Source organism: Giraffa tippelskirchi, chromosome 9, assembly GCF_054371585.1.
Source record: "Giraffa tippelskirchi isolate mGirTip1 chromosome 9, T2T-mGirTip1v1.2.pri, whole genome shotgun sequence".
Taxonomy (NCBI): Eukaryota; Metazoa; Chordata; class Mammalia; order Artiodactyla; family Giraffidae; genus Giraffa; species Giraffa tippelskirchi.
In genome coordinates, this window is record NC_137283.1 from 31,232,342 (window position 1) to 31,249,828 (window position 17,487).

General features: G+C 40.2%; 1 protein-coding gene across 6 annotated transcripts in view; it reads left to right on the forward strand.

Annotated features, from left to right (window-relative positions):
• EOGT (EGF domain specific O-linked N-acetylglucosamine transferase) overlaps positions 1–17,487 on the forward strand; it is a 70,514-nt gene that overhangs the window by 7,019 nt on the left and 46,008 nt on the right. For all 6 annotated transcript variants that reach the window (XR_014064915.1, XR_014064913.1, XR_014064914.1 and 3 more), the window contains exons 6-11: positions 1,393–1,487; positions 1,834–1,938; positions 6,797–6,903; positions 10,474–10,577; positions 16,304–16,396; positions 16,743–16,814. Coding sequence is in view for 2 of the 6 variants with exons in the window: in XM_081528438.1 (XP_081384564.1) it covers positions 1,393–1,487; positions 1,834–1,938; positions 6,797–6,903; positions 10,474–10,577; positions 16,304–16,396; positions 16,743–16,814 (576 nt within the window). In the remaining 4 variants the exon portion in view is untranslated. The remainder of the gene's footprint in view (positions 1–1,392; positions 1,488–1,833; positions 1,939–6,796; positions 6,904–10,473; positions 10,578–16,303; positions 16,397–16,742; positions 16,815–17,487) is intronic.

Sequence of the window (17,487 nt, forward strand, 5' to 3'; positions counted from 1 at the left end):
TCATTGAAAAATGCTCCATGCAGGGCCAGGCTCACAGCAAAGCGCTCAGTGATAGTTTTTTAAAGCCCCAGAGAATCATAAGCACCTAGGATTAAGGTCCACCTGATGTTCCTGAACTCTGCCCAAGCCTCTGACATCTCAGGAGTCTCTGTTATCTCCAGGCAGTCTAAGAAACCAAAAAATATTCAAATCACTTGCATTCCAAAAGTGAATATATGCTCTGTAGTGCTTTGGAAGGGTGTCACACGATAGAACTTTAAGTGATTCTAGCAAGGTGCCTGTACCAGAAGATTCAGGCAAGGCATTAACCTGCACTGCTGTGAGGTGTCTTTAACAGACAGTAGTTTATACTTTTGCTGGAGTCTAGCTGTTCATGTGGAAAAGGGCAGGAAAGAGCCTCAACCCCATGTTGCACACTCTTCCAAGGTGATTTGCAAAATGCTTTCCTCACCAAGATCTGCTTTGATAGGTTTTTTGCTATCAGGGTGTGACCCCTTACCAACTCCAGATTCTAAAACACCATGTGGGTCAAGGTTAATGGCCATTAAGGGTCAATTGGGAGTTATGGGAAAAGCAACAAAATGGCATTTAAATCTCAAGTACAACCCAGAGCAGATAAAAGTTTTTGAAGCTATCCCTCTTTCAACACATGTGGCAGAAGTAGAAACAGGCTCCACGGTTGACTTTTAAACTCCTTTGCCTACATGCATACTCAGTCACTTCATTTGTGTCTGACTCTTTGCGACCCCGTGGACTGTAGCCCACCAGGCTCCTCTGTCCATGGGGTTTTCCTGGGAAGAATACTGGGGTGGGTTGCCATGCCTTCCTCCAAAGGATCTTCCCGACCCAGGGATCGAACTCACATCTCCTGCATCTCCTACATTGCAGGCAGATTCTTTACTGCTAAACTACTGGGGAAAGGCTTGCTGAAAGGAACTCGTATTTGACAAGCAGCCCTTCCTGCCTTGCATTTTAAGGTCTGTGGCATGTGCCTTCTTCCCTGTTTCCTTTGGCTCTTCTTTGAAAATGCTTTTTCACACAGCTGGGAGGGTAGTGAGGGTTCTGAGTGCCCTTTTCTTTTTTTCTCATGAAGTTAAACTGAACCATAAATACAACTCTGGGCTCTTTAAAGTTTGAAGGTTATAGAAATAGAACATTTGGGAGTTCTTTGTAGTAACCTAAAAGTGTGCAAGTTGGCAAAAGTATGCTTGGGCAATGCCTCCCAGGGAGGAAAATTCTTAAACAGAAGCATCATTGGGAAGTATTCCCCACAGCGTGTGGTTTGAACCTGAAGGCTACATGCTGTTAGCTTGATGTCTAGCAAGTCTGGGTGTGTCCTTGAAGCGTTAATGCTCACAGTTATCTTTTTCTTGTTTCTCCACCTTATTTCAGAATGACTCAAGTCTGGTGTGTTCCCGTTACCTTCAGTACTGCAGAGCCACCAATATCTACCTTGATTTAAGAAACATCAAGAGAAACCATGACAGGTACTTCAGTGGTGGATGTTAAAATCTAAGGAAAATCTTGAAATATTTACAGGTCCAGAAAAATGCCTTGGATTTGCTTCCTAATAATATGGTGATGAGGTTCGAGAATGGGAGAGGGAGCTGAATGACCCACACCTGTTATAATGAGTTGATCATTATGAATCTATGTGATGGCTACATTAGATACAATTTTGCTACTTTTTGTAGAAATTTGAAATGTTCTATTACAAGAGTTAACTTCTAATGAAAAACTGATTATGGAAATTGGCAGACCACTTTAGTTATAACCTGTGTGCCTGAGTCATGTGAAAAAAAATTCTAAACTCAATTTTTTGTTATCCACTAGATTCAAGGAAGATTTTGTCCAGAGTGGGGAAATTGGAGGACACTGTAAACTTGACATTCATTCGTTGATGTCTCAAGGTCAGCGCAAAAGCCCTCTGCAGTCTTGGTAAGAATTTTTTTGTTGGGGGGGCGGGAATATATTTCTGAAGTATTTGTGTTTATTTTTGATGCTTACTAATTTTGGTAGGGACTCTAAATGGAAAATGTTACTCCATTTGTGAATAATTTGGCCTGAGCTCCTGGGGAGTGGTGGCTCCAGAGTGAATCATCAGTTGTATTTGACTTAAGTATGTGTTCATAAAATATTAGGAAGTGACACAATATTTACTGTTTGCTAACAAAAAAGTTCAAAAATGAATTTTTTTAGCTCCTCATAATTGCTGCATGTGTTTTAGGGAATATGTTTTTAAAAAATACACACTTATTAAAGCAGATACCAAGCATATAGAGAAATGTACAGTTTGGATTTTGAAAATGTAAACCCACTTGAGTAACTCTTAACCTGGGTCAGAATTAGACCATCATCTACCCAGGCTCTCTCCCAAATGCAAACCCCATCCTCCTTTCCAAAGATAAACACTACCCTGATTTTAAGCACCTTTCATAAGCTTTTTAAACTTTAGATAGATTGAAGTACACATTTTGATTTAAAATTTTTTGAATATTAAATTAGATCTGTCAAGACATTTACTATCTCTGGAAATTAGAGAGTTTGGGCACTTTAAAAGCTTTTTATTTTAAGATAACTTGAGTCATAGACATTGAAGAATAATTAAAAAGTAGCATAAGAAGTTTAAAAATAGTACAAGGAATTTCCATTGTACTCTTACCCCAGCTTCCTCTAATGATACCATCTTAAATAAGCATAGCACAGTAATCCAAAGCAGGAAATTGACATTGGTACAATGTTATTTTTTTATTTTTCTAAATTTTAAAATTTATTTTAATTGGAGGCTAATTACTTTACAATATTGTAGTGGTTTTGCCATACATCGACATGAATCAACCATGGGTGTACATGTGTCCCCCATCCTGAAGCCCCCTCCCACCTCCCTCCCCATCCCATCCCTCAGGGTCATCCCAGTGCACCAGCCCTGAGCACCCTGTCTCATGCATTGAACCTGGACTGGCGATCTGTTTCACATATGATAATATACTTGTTTCAATGCTATTCTCTCAAATCATCCCACCATTGCCTTCTCCCACAGAGTCCAAAAGTCTGTTCTTTACATCTGTGTCTCTTGCTGTCTCACATACAGGGTCATCGTTACCATCTTCCTAAATCCCATATATATGCGTTAATATACTGTATTGGTGTTTTTCTTTCTGACTTACTTCACTCTGTATAATAGGCTCCAGTTTCATCCACCTCATTAGAACTGATTCAAAGGCATTCTTTTTAATAGCTGAGTAATATTCCATTGTGTATATGTGGTACAATGTTATTAAATAAACACATTTGAATATTATCAGTACTTCCATGCATTCTTTATTTTTTTGGATGTAGAGCTCAGTAAAATTTATATCATCTGTTTAGGTAAATGTAACCACTGTCACAGTCACTAAAGAAACTGTTCCATCCTGGAAACTGTCATGCTTCCCTTTATAGTCATACAGGACACTCATAATGTTCATTTTCTTTCTTTTTGGTGAGATATAGTTGATATACAATATTATATAAGTATATAATATAGGGATTCACAATTTTTAAAGGTTATACTCAATACTTAGTTATTATAAAATATTGGCTATATTTCCTGGGTTGTACAATAATATTTCCTTATAACTTTTTTATATCTGTTTGTACCTCTTAATCCCCTACTTCTGTCTTGCCCCTCCCCACTTCCCTCTCCCAGTTGTAACCATTAATGTTTTCTGTATCTGTGAGTCTCTTTTTTGTTATATTCACTACTTTGTTTTATTTTTTACAGCCCACGTATAGGTGATATCATACAGTATTTGTCTTTCTCTGAGTTATTTCACTAATCATAGTACCCTCCAGGTCCATCCATGTTGTTAAATTTTTTTATGGCTGAGTAGTATTCCACTACTTGTTGTTGCTGTTGTTCAGTTGCTAAGTCATGTCCAACTCTTTGCAACCCCATGGACTGTGGCACACCCAGCTCCTCTGTTCTCCATTATCTACCAGGGTTTGCTCAGGTTCATGTCCATTGAGTCAGTGATGCTATCTAACCATCTCATCCTCTGCCACTCCCTTCTCCTTTTGCCTCTTGTCTTTCCCAGCATCAAGGTCTTTTCCAGTGAGTTGGCTCTTTGCATCAGGTGGCCAGAATATTGGAGTTTCAGCTTCAGCAGCAGTCCTTCTAATGAGTAGTCAGTGTTGATTTCCTTTAGGATTGACTGGTTTGATCTCCTTGCTGTCCAAGGGAGTCTCAAGAGTCTTCTCCAGCACCACAATTTGAAAGCATCTATTCTTCAGTGCTTCCCTGATAGCTCAGTTGGTAAACAATTTTCCTCCAATGCAGGAGACCCCGATTCAATTCCTGGGTTGGGAAGATCCTCTGGAGAAGAGATAGGTTATCCACTCCAGTACTCTTGGGCTTCCCTTGTGGCTCAGCTGGTAAAGAATCCGCCTGCAATGCGGGAGACCTGGATTCAGTCCCTGGGTTGGGAAGATCCCCTGGAGAAGGGAAAGGCTACCCACTCCAGTATTCTGGCCTGGAGAATACCATGGACTGTATAGCCTAGGTGTTACAAAGAGTCGGACACGACTGTGACTGAACGACTTTCTCTTTCACTTTCATTCTTCAGTGCTCAGCCTTCTTTATGGATCAACTGTCACATCTAGTATTCCATTATATATGTATATAATCTTCTTCATCCATTCATCTTTTGATGGACACATAGGTTGCTTCCATATCCTGGCAATTGTGAATAACGTTGCTGCGAACATTGGGGTGCAGGTATCTTTTCAAATTAGTGTTTTCATTTTTTTCAGATATATACCCAGGAGTGGAATTCATGGGTCATATGGTAGCTCTATTTTTATTTTTTTGAGAAAGCTCCATATTGTTTTACACAGTGGCTGCACCAATTTACATTCCCACCAACAGTGAATGAAGTTTCCCTTTTCTCCACATCCTCGCTAGTATTTGCTATTTGTGTTCTTTTTGGTGATAACCATTCTGACAGATGCGATTTTGATTTGCATTTCCTGAATGATTAGTGATGTTGATCATGTTTTCATTAGTGATGTTGATCATCTTTTCATGTTGGCTATCGGTATGTTGTCTTTAGAAGAAATTTCTATAGTCTTCTGCCCATTTTTTAATTGAGTTATTTGGTTTTTTGATGTTGAGTTGTATGAACTGTTGATATATTTTAGATATTAACCTCTTATCGGTCGTATCATTTGTAAATATTTTCTCCCTTTCTTCAGGTTGTCTTTCCATGTCATTGAGGGTTTCCTTTGCTGTGCAATAGCATTTAAGTTTACTTAGGTCCTATTTATTTATTTTCGCCTTTATTTCCTTTGCTTTAAAAAGAGACAGATCCAAAAAAAAATTGTTAAGGTTTATCTCAAAGAGTGTTCTTTTTTTTTTTGAGTGTTCATTTTTGATGTCAAACGTTCATGCTAAGAAAACTGTTCAGGAAAACTGTCTTTCACAGATTTATGTGGCATGTTAAGAGTTTGCAGTGCAAGATCTTCCTTCACGTAAGAGACTTTTGTAGTAGGCGTTCTTATTTTCTAGTGGGCGTTTCTATTCCTAGTACACTTTGATATCTGAGATCCAAAATCAAATATTTGATATTTGTTTCCTAGTATCTTTTGATATCATGATAGTTCCCTAAGGTATATTAATTTTAATTATTTATTGCTGTATCATAAATTACTCAAACATTTAGCAGCTTAAAACAGTGAACATTTTTTATCACACGAAGTTTCTGACAGCCAGAATTTGGGGGCAGCTTAGCTGTGTGGCTCAGGCACAGCTGAGCCTGTAGAATCTATTTCCTAAACTCACTCATGTAACTGTTACCTTTAGGTTTTCTTCTCTGCTTGTTGGCTAGAGGTGTCATGTCTTTACCATATGGGCCTCTCCCTGAGGCTGCCGACAGCCTGGCCCCCAACTTCCCCAAGATCGTGTTGTCTGAGAGAGAGCACGTGTAAGCATGGCCCCAAATGGAGGCCTCAGTCTTTGTATTTATACCCTAATGGTCACACCGACAGTGACCACCATCACTTCTGCCATATTCTGTTCCTTACAAGTGAATCACTAAGTCCAGCTCACCCTCCAGGGCAGGGAATTCATCTCCACCTCTGGAAGGGAGAAGTATCGAAAAATTTGTGGACATATTTTTGAAACCACTGGAATAAATATTTTAGCGTTATGCGTGTTTTAAAAAGATCTCTTTGGTACTTGTCTTATGTCACATATAGTCTCAAAGATAAAAAGTTTACAAATGATCTGTAGGTTAACTTGTGATTGTCGTCTTCTATATGGAAGAAAATTGTACCAAGTGGCTTCAGAAGTGGTTTTCCGAGAAACAGAGTTTTCTTTCTTCTGGGAAATGTAGTTGTCTGCAGCTTTTCCCAAGGTACTTGATAATTTTTGGAACACCATCTTTCTCAGAATCCAAAAAGGTTTTCTGGGTCAGTGTTCCTTCTGAGCCTTGCCAGACTGCAAGAAACCTTTCTGAATCTTTCCACTTTACTGGTAGATTTTTTTCGCCAACTCTCTGTGGAAATTTCTTCTTTGTCAGAAATGTTCCCAGTTGCTCTTGCACATTAGGCTGAAATTTAAAATCATTTTTGTTTCTTGTCTTAACATTAAAATTGATATCAAACTGCATAAGTATTAGTAAGTTTGAGAAGTTTCACATGTGTTTATGAGTATTTTCTGGAAATAAAACTCACCTAATGAACCGATCCTGAATTACAGTATTGCAACAAGAGATCCAGGAGGAGCCCTTTGAAAGCATCTCCTGATTCTTAATTCCAGGTTTGCGGAGCTACAGAGCTACACTGAGCTCAACTTCAGACCTGTAGAAGATGCCCAGTGTGAGATTGTTATCGAAAAACCAACCTACTTCATGAAACTAGATGCAGGTGAGAAGTTAATTTGTCTATTTTATTTATTGGTTAACGTGGCTTTGTTCCTTTTTGTTGATATATGTGTTCCTATAACTTTGGGAAGCACTTCATGGCAAATACATGGGAAAAAGTGGAAACAGTCACAGATTTTATTTTCTTGGGCTCCAAAATCACTGCAAATGGTGCCTGCAGCCACAAAATTAAAAAAACACTTGCTCCTTGGAAGACGAGCTATGACAAACCTAGACAGTGTTTTAAAAAGCAGAGACATCACTTTGCTGCCAAAGGTTCATATAGTGAAAGCTATGGTTTTTCCAGTAGTCATGTACGGATGTGGGAGTTGGGCCATAAAGAAGGCTGAGTGCCGAAGAATTGATGCTTTCGAATTGCGGTAGCTGGAGAAGACTCTTGAGAGTCCCTTGGACAGCAAGGAAATCAAACCAGTCAATCCGAGGGGAAATCAACCCTGAATATTCATTGGAAGGACTGATGCTGAAGTTGAAGCTCCAATACTTTGGCCACCTGATGGTGAAGAACTGACTCATTGGAAAAGACTCTGAGGCTGGGAAAAATTGAGGGTGAGAGAAGAAGGGGACGACAGAGAATGAGGTGGTTGGATGGTATCACCAACTCAATGGACATGAGTTTGAGCAAACTCCAGGAGACAGTGAAGGACAAGGAAGCCTGGCATGCTGCAGTCCGTGGGGTCGCAAAGTGTCACACATGACTTAGGGACTGAACAATGGTAGCAATGTGACGTTGAACAGTAGATTTACTTTTTGCTTTCTTCTCTTGAAAAAGTGAACTAATTTGAACTTCCCACTGTTTTATGTCCTGGCATGCTAGAAGAAGCTTTCACATCGTTGTCAAATAACTCACTGAAAATCAAAAGATGAACATAGAAAGCCTGGGTACCCCTTTTGCAACTAAATTTACCCCATGTGTTTTCTCTAATCCCTTGATACAGCTGATGCTTCAATAGAACTTTTTAAAAATTAAGAGCCCTGTATGCAGTGTAGGTGGGAAAGAGGCTCGTGGCCTCTTCAGGCGGACTTTCTGATACTGTCTCCATGACTAAAGCTAACTTGAAATTCTTTTGGAAGTTAGCCCTGGCATATGTTCTTGAAAAAAAAAAAAGTTGAAATTATTGTCCTATTTACAGTTAAAACGTCTAATTCTCCACATGCAAGCACAGCTTTTGCTTTGTGAACTTGCTGCCCTGGAGAGAAGAAACACAAATCGTACCTGATTATCCTTCTCATTACAAGAAATGGAGATTTCTGTGCCACATCACATCCAAATTCATGAGAGGCTGGGCTTACGATGAAATATAGAGAGCCCCCTGTCACGAATATTTCAGAATTCCTCTAATTTATTGATCATATTTTTAGTGTGCTCCACTTCCTGAAGTCGTAATTCTTACATGACAAAGCCTGAGGTTCAGAAATCAGACAGGTTTAGGTTTTAGAAATGCGAGCCGGTAAAAATGCTGTGTTCAAGGTCCCAACACATTTTTAAAATATGCAGATTAAAATGGAGCAAAGAAAACACTGATCTGTCTGAGGAAGGGTTGAACATGTGCAAATGGTTGAATTTATGTAGCTACTTATGCAATAAAGGATATAAAGTTGGAATAATAGGCTAGGGTAGATTGGCATCCTTTCTTTCCTGTGTTTATAACTCTGCCTTTTTCTTCCAACTTAACACTATCAGCCCACATTCCTTCTCATATTAACTCTTTTTTTCTTAAACAGGTGAGCAAATCTCATAAACATAACATCAAACCGTTTTCACTCTTTTTAAAAAAAATAATTTATGTTATTTCATTTGTTTATTTTTGACTGTGCTGGCTCTTTGTTGCTGCACGGGCCTTGCTCTAGTTGTGGCAAGTGGGGACTACTGTTTGGTGGCAGTGCCCGGGCTTCTCGTTGGCAGTGATTTCTCTTGTTGCGGAGCACAGACTCTAGGGTAGTGCCGGGGGGAGAAGAAGGACGAGGAGGAGGGGTGAAATGCTTTAGGAGTTGTGGCTTATGGTCTCTAGAGCCCAGGCTTAGTTGCTCCGCGGTGTGTGGGATCTTCCCAGATCAGGGATCGAACCCATGACTCCTGCATTGGCAGGTAGATTCTTTTACCACTGAGCCACCGGGGACGCCCCCATATTAACCCTTACCTTGAGAAAAATGAGCATTCCACAGAATAATACTCCAGTGGGGCCTGTTTCTTGAGGACAGAGCCTGTGTTTCCTCCCTCTTGTATAAATCCTCCTGGCACCAATTGCTGTTTTGTGCATTGTGTCTCCCTCAGTAAATGCTATGAAGTTGCTGAACGATTCATGAGAAGCTAATGCGGGCTGTGTGCTAATCTGGGAAAAGGAGACAGCTTATCATAAGACATCATTTTCCTTGTTTATTCGAAAATGTGCTCTTTGGCAGGATTTTTCTGGGTGAAAATAAAAAAGTCCTTCCAAACATTCATCTAAGATACTGGTCTAAAAAGAAGGGAGTAATTTTTTCTTTTCCTTTTCCTTTGTTGAGATATAATTGACATCCAGCACTGTTTATGTTGAAGGTGTACAGTGTAATGACCTGACTTTTATAAATGGAATCCTTTTTCCTCTTAGTTTCTGGCACACAGTGTTATTATTTGCTATAGGAGTCAAGTCAGAATACTTTATGATTTCTGCTTTTGAAAGTCACTGTTTATCTTTTAATTGACGTTTCCTTTAAGGTGTCAGTTCTTAGAATTACATCCCATTTAGATTTATACATTTGTTTCTTATGAATGCCGGACTTAGGAATTTACAAAGAACAGCACCGCCCTCCCTTTTCCTCTTTGACCCAGCACGCTCCAGCTAGTCTAAGTTTTCACTTGTGCCAGCACTTGGCTGGCTCCTTTAGGTATGTTACCTAAAAGCTGGCATCTAAGTATATTGACTTCCTATTTCCAGTAGAGAAGCTGAAGCTTTGAAGTTTACAGACTTACCTGAGAATGTTGCTCATAATTCAGCCTCTTCTTCTGAGTCCAGAGTTCTCAACACTTTTAATTAGGACGTGAGATTTTAGCTCTTTAAATGATAACTGGTTACTGTTTTCCCTAGAAGCAATATTTTTATAAGTAGTGGTTAAAAGGAGCAAAAGAGACAGGAATGAAAAATACCAAAATGTTAATAGTTGCCATCATTGCCAGTACCATCATAAGCAGGTGTCGATTGATTTTAAAAAATAAAAGACCATAAAAATAGTGATTAGTCTTTATGGCTCTATAGTTCTCATGTTGAGTTAAACAAACCTCTGTTACTTTTTCTGGGAACTTAATGATCATTTGTTTCTTAGTGTGTAAGGAAAATGCATTCCTAATTTTCACATAATCGATTTGAAAATGAATGTTTGAGCATAATCAGTCTGTCAACTGAGGCCTACTTGTGTATTGATCATTTTATGTTTGGAAAACTGTTAATTTTCCACCAGTTCATTTCAGCTAAAATTCTACCATACTGTAAGTAGATGGGGTAGAATAAAAATTGTGTAATCGTTTCTTTTGGGGTCAATGGACATGAATTTCTTTTTTTTTTTTTTCCATTCCTAGGTGTTAACATGTATCACCACTTCTGTGATTTCATCAATCTTTACATTACTCAGCACATTAACAATTCCTTTAGCACAGACGTGTACGTCGTGATGTGGGACACGGTAAGTAAGAACTGGCTTTCTGCTTCAGTGCTGTCTTTATCTTGCTCAGTACTGGTTTGACTCTGATCTTATGTAATAGAATTTTCTAAGATGCACACACTTACATCTACACATGTACACACACGTATTCATGCATGTGCAGATGGTGTGAATGTGTCTGTGTGGATGAATTTACGTGTAGGAATACATGTGGCTGGGCTTCCCTGGTGGCTCAGTACTAAAGAATCCGCCTGCCAGTGCTGGAGATGTGGGTTTGATCTCTGGGTCAGGAAGATCCCCTGGAGGAGGGAATGACAACCTACTCCAGTGTTCTTGCCTGGAGAATCCCATGGACAGAGGAGCCTGGCGGGCTACAGTCCATGGGGTCGCAAAAGAGTCAAGACACAACTGAGTGACTGAACCACAACCACAATACATATGGGAAGATGCACACGTGTTTGAAATTTAGAATGAGGTTGTAGAAGCTTGCTTTCCATGCTTTGAGGAGGTTGAGCTCAGGGTGCCTCTGAGACGAGCATAAAAGATCATCATTCATTTAAACTGTGATCCCTGGGTGGGGAGAGCCTGCCTCTGTTCACAGCTTGGCCTCTGGTGATTGCCATCCATTTTGTTTCACTGCACCTTCCCTGTTGTTTCCTGCTTCGTGCCAGGCTGTGCTACGTGTATCTGAGTGTGAGGCCTGCATGTAGCTACACGATTTGACTCACATCTGCTATGGGCTTATTTATTTTTAGTACATCTTTTCTTCCCTCTTCTCTTTCTTTACCTGCCTTTCACTTGTTTTTTTCCTATAGCTGGCCCTTCCACTGGCCAAGGTCATCCCAAAGTTGCCCTGGTACTCTCACCTGTAAAATGGGAGAATTACAGTGTCTACCTCAGTGTCGTTTTGAGGATAAAGCATATTGTGTGCTAACAGTCACAGCGGCTGATCCATAGCACGTGTGCTCTGAATGTTAGCCGTGACAGTGGGCTGGAGAACACATGGTATATAGTGTGCACGAGAGGGGCTGCCTCACCTGGGAAGTGGGAACACCCACCGAGAAGTCACCTTAGGTTCACCCAGACAGTCCAGTGCTCAGGACGCTCACAGGCCCCCCTCTTACTCCAAGTCTGTTGAGAAGGATGGTGCAGGGGAACTACAGCTTGCTGGCAGGGCAGCATTAGGCACTGCTTCTCAGGACTCCTTGCAGCCTGTACAGCACAGGTCAGGTGCAGGGAGATGTGATTTCCCCTGGGACAGGTACAGGTCCCCCAGGGCCAGGATCTTCTGAAACAACTGCATTGGCCACGCCACCCGAGAGGCAAGCCAGTTACAGGAGTCCTTGAGCTCTGTTCCCTCCACACTCAGTGTACCCGTCAGGTGTCTTTTAGAATCACAAGCCATGGGCCCTAGCACACAGTGGAGGCATGCTGACCAGTTCCAGAGGGCAGAGCTGCACCGTGCACTGAGGTCAGATTGTCTTGCAGAAGGGGAACTGTTGTGTTAACACTTTCTTTGCTGATGGGGGGCTGGTAGCAGGGCTGTGACAAGAGGTTTTCATCATCATGGCTCCCTAGCCCTACCTATAGTTTGATTTCAAGCCTGATGAGAACTGTTTCTAACATTCTCAGCAACTTAATGCTCACTTTTTGCTTTCCTTCTTTGCACGTATTTTCATTTCCCTCTTGTGTTTCAGTTTTGCTGCCACCACAGTTCTAGTTCTTAGAAATGTTTTTCTGAGCAAAGGGATCAGCTGTCCCTTTCTTTCCTCTTTTTGTATATGATTGTGGTTTCTAGGTCCCATGCACAGGCTCCTGGTAGCTCTGAATGATTAACTCAGGGTTGTTGTGGTTTTTTAATTTTCATTTATATCTGATGTTCTCATATTTAACGCTCACAACTCTCGGTGGGCCAGGGTTTTTGTTTGTTTATTTTATAGATGAGGAAGCTGAGGTGGTAGTATTTCTAAGACAACACAGTCGGTGAGGGGTGGAGTCAGGGTTCGCATCTAAGCAGTCTGTCCCCAGACCTGTGCCTTTGCAACCACAGTGCTTCCTTGTCTCCCTGTACTTCCCTGAAGATCTTGTTAAGTTGATGGAAAGTTTTCTAGAAGCTTCCTTGTATCTCGTTGCATGCTTTACCTTGTCTTCCTCTAGTGGAGTAAATTAAACTGAGCCAGTGTCTACAACCCCTCCCCTTCTCTAAGCCTGCTGAGGTGGAATGAATACGCTCCATGGCCACCATGGGACTGCCCAGTTCCTCAGTTAATGGGACACATGATATTAGTGCAGCCTGACCTTGACTGCCCTGTACTCGCAGGGTGCATTTAGCTGAGCAAGTTGGCCGCCCTGATGTGACCTCCCTCCTCTGCTCCTCTCTGTGTATCCATTTAGAACCTGTTTTCTTGGTCAGAGAGGCCTTTGCTCGTGGCCCAGTCAGGGCCTCAGGACAGACAAGTACTAGGTTGTTTCAGAATCAAGACCCCCCCCAGAAGCCTGTAGGGAGGTTGAGGGTGGTGGTGAGGTGTCCTGTGGCTGCCACCTGGTTCTCTTTTGCTGGGAAGGCCTTCAGGGAAGCACCTCTGCCACCCTAGGCTGACATGAGTTGAACCTCCCTGTGGTGGATGGTGTTGCCCTGGAACCAGTCCTCGTGGCCCTGGACGAGCTGTGTGCCCCAAGGAGGAGTTTGGAGCTGGCGGTGCTGCACTTCAGATCAGTTTACAGACTCTCCCCACAAGGAAGCCTCTGAGGCCACCCCTCTCATCTGAAAGCTTGGCAGTGTGACTGCTGATCTGGAGCCACGTGCCCAGAGACACTCCTGCAGATGCATTTCTGGGCATGGCGGGATTGCTCTTACACAAGGAGCACCAGGGGGCTTACTGCAGGCCTTCCGCCTTTCCTTGTGCTGAGAAGTGTAGTATAGTTTTATTACTACTATTTTTAATTATACAACTAAGACCAAGTTATAATGAGTTCAGTCAACCCAGAAGTATATAAAGTTTTTTTTTTTTTTTAAAGTCTCCTTTATCTCCTCCAATTCCATTTCCTTTGAAGGTTAATTGTGGTTAGCATATGTGAGAATCTATTGCAAGACTTTATTTTAATAAATGTAAACATATCTTTATACAACACTTATACAAGGACTTACATAAGGATGTGTATATATATATATATAGTATAAATTTGTATAAGAATATGTCTGTATCCTTATAGAAGATAAAATATATTCTCTCATGTTGCTGACTTAACATTATGTAGTGGGCATATTTCCAGGTCAGCACATTTAGGAGGATTATTTCTTTATTATTAATAGTTGCATGCTATTCCATTTGCTGGATATAATGGATGGTTTGGTGGATGCCTTAAAGTCAAAGTCTAAGTGTTAGTCACTCAGTCACGTCCGACTCATTAGTTCAGTAAATTTCCATCAGATACATCAGTTTTAGTATCTAAACCCTGTCTTTGCCAGTGTGTGCATGCTAAGTCACTTCAGTCATGCCCAACTCTTTGCGAACCTATAGACTGTATAGCCTGCCAGGCTCCTCTGTCCATGGGATTCTCCAGGTAAAAATACTGAAGTGGGTTGCCATGCCCTCCTCCAGGGGATCTTCCCAACCCAGGGATCGAACCTAGATCTCCCACATTGCAGGTGGATTCTTCACGGCCTGAGCCACCAGGGATGCCTTAGTACATGTATTTCCCTCTGCCCCTACTCTGGTCACATTTAATTGTTTCCAGTTCCTTGCTCTTTACAGAAATTCTGTCCTGAACGTCTTTTTCATATACATGTACCTTTACACAGTCATCCTAGAATTTCTGAAGGGCAGATTCCTATAAGGGGAATTTCTAAGTCATAGATTGTCTTACGTGTGAGATATACACAGGAGGAAATTTTATGTCATCTTAAGACTGTCCAAATATTCTTCAACATAAGACTGGAAAAGTCCCTCCTTCCTCTGTGGCAAATCATTTGAATTTGAGGGATGTGGAAAAAGAAGCATCTTGAGGTGGTTACTACTGAATAACACATGCTGTCTCTGAAAAGGGCCCAGTCAGGATCACTGTATTTTATTATTAAATTTTCCTTATTTCATCTTATTTCATCACAAGTATTTTATCTCAGGAAACTGCCTAGAATCACTTCTTTAATTACCCTTTATTTATTATTTAACCAAAACATGAACATGTAATTTTTGATGGTGTTGAGAAGGGCCTTTATTAGAACAGCACTGGAGACCCATTGAGGGAAAGAATTTTTATTTTTTATCATCACATCTAACAGTTCTCAATACCTTTGAAATGACTCAAATATGTGCAACATAAAATTTTCAAAATCTGGAAAAAAAAGAATGCTGTAAAGATAAAAAGACATGGACATAATGAACATCATGTGTAACTAGCTGGAGGCCTTGAATGTAACCCTTCAGTATGTATTTCTTATTTCTTTTGGCTGAGTTTTTCCATCTAAATTCTACCATTTTGAAATAAATTGACCTCCTTCCTTCAGCTGATGGAGTAGTAATTAATTTCTACTTTTCAAAAATGAAATGCATTTGGTAAATGTCCAGAAAGAACTAGTTCTGCCACATACAGGTTACTCGTACGGAGTCTGGAACCAAAGAGACTGGATTTAATCCCAGCTCTGTAAACCCAGCAGTTCTACAGTTGAGGCAGATTACTTTAACTTTGTCTCAGTTTCCTCATCTGTAAAATAGGGATAATGGTATTCCCTCACTCATGAAGTTAGTACAGTGGTTTAATGTGTTAATAATGTCAAGTTCTTAAAACAGTGCCTGGGATGTAGGAAGTATGCAAGATACTATTATTATTGCCATTACTCTTATTAATGTCAAAGGGAATTATCAAATATTACTCATTAATCAGTAGGGAGATCATTTCCTAGAGTTACTAACATAATATTTTTAATGTTAAAACTTTCAAAGCATTTTCTTACTCTCAGACATTTTTTTCCTTGGAGGATAATAGCTTTACCATGTTGTGGTGGTCTCTGCCATATGTTAACATGAATCAGTCATAACTGTATGTGTGTGTGTGTGTGTCTGTGTGTCCTCTCCCTCTTGAGCCTCCATCTGCCTGACATTCCACCCCTCTAGGTCATCACAGAGTGCCAGGCTAGGCTCTCTGTTGTATAGCAGCTTCCCACTAGATACTGTTTTACATATGACAGTGCATGTATGTCAGTGCTCCTTTTTCAGTTTGTCCTACCCTCTCCTTCCCCTGCTATGTCCACCAGTCCTTCCTCTACATCTGCATCTCCTTTTCTTCTCTGTAAATAGGGTCTCAGTACTATGTTTCTAGATTGCATAAGTGCTCAGATTTCTTTCCAAAAGTGCATTCTGTGTGCTCTGATGAGTTTTGCTCCCTGTGCATGTTCTGGTGTGTAAGAGGTGATGTATCTGTGTGTTGTGTGGTTTGGATAGAAAATTCACAGAAAAAAACCCCACAATGATTCCAGTTTCAAGGACATAAGAATAAAAAGGGCTGGGGTGGAAAAAGAAAACATGTTTAGTAGACTGAGATTATAATTGTGATGATTATTTCTGATGCTATTGCATCAAATTAGGGACTTGCTCAGGCCCAAGATGAAAAACCATTTTTCTTCTATGGATTTTATGAACTGTGTTTCAGGTTGTTGGTTCACTAACAAGCTAATTCAGGTGTTTTCTGATGTTTTTGAAAAGCCAGGTTTAGCCACATTCCCTAACTTACTTTGTTTCCACTTTCAGAGCTCCTATGGATATGGTGACCTGTTCTCCGACACGTGGAAAGCATTTACTGATTATGATGTTATACATTTGAAAACTTATGACTCCAAAAGGGTACTGGAAGCTTTACTGAAATGCCTGTAAATAACTGTCATTACCAATGACTCACTCATCAAATAAATATTTAATCTGGGTTTCTATGAGCTATTATCATTGATTTCTAACTCCTTAGTTTCTTTGTAATAGCTAGAATCATCATGATTATTTTAACCATGTAGCTTTTAAAAACTTTTCCCCATAACTTTTCTGAAAATATGAATGCCATTTGATTGAAATAATTAGCTAACCAAAGTATTTTAATGCAAAATAGAGATTAATTTTTTCTATTAAAAAATTTCTGTTTTAGTGTGAAGGATGCAGATGATAATTCTCTTACCTTTTAAAATATCTCCATTCTTAGGTATGTTTTAAAGAAGCTATTTTTTCCTTGCTTCCTCGGATGAGATATGGGCTGTTCTATAACACCCCTCTGGTAAGCATGTCATCTGTGGCTGACAGTCATATTCAGAGAATTGATTCTTGGTGGATTTTAAGATAACATTTAAAAGAAAAATTTAAAAAAAAATTTTTAATTGGTGGAAAATTGCTTTACAATGTTGTATTGGTTTTTGCCACACAACAATGTGAATCAGTCACAATTATATATATATATATATATATATGCACATACACACACACCCCCTCCCTTTTGAGCCTCCCTCCCCTCCCCCTATCCCACCCTTCTAGGCCATCACAGAGTGCCAGACTGGGCTCCCTGTGTTATATAGCAACTTCCTACTAACTATCTATTTTACACGTGATAGTGAATGTATGTCATTGCTACTTTCCCAATTCATATCACTCTCATCTTCCCCTGGTATGTCTACAAGTCCATTCTCTACTAGGTTTTCATCAGTACCATTTTTCTAGATTCCATATATCCGTTAATATATGATACTTGTTTTTCTGACTTACTTCATTCTGTGTAAGAGGCTATAGATTCATCCACCTTACTACAGCTGACTCAAATGCGTTTCTTTTCATTCCATTGTATGTATGTACCACATCTTTATCCATTCATTTGTTGATGGACATCTAGATTGCTTCCATGCCTTGGCTATTGTAAATATTGCCACAGTGAACATTGGGGTATATGTGTCTTTTAG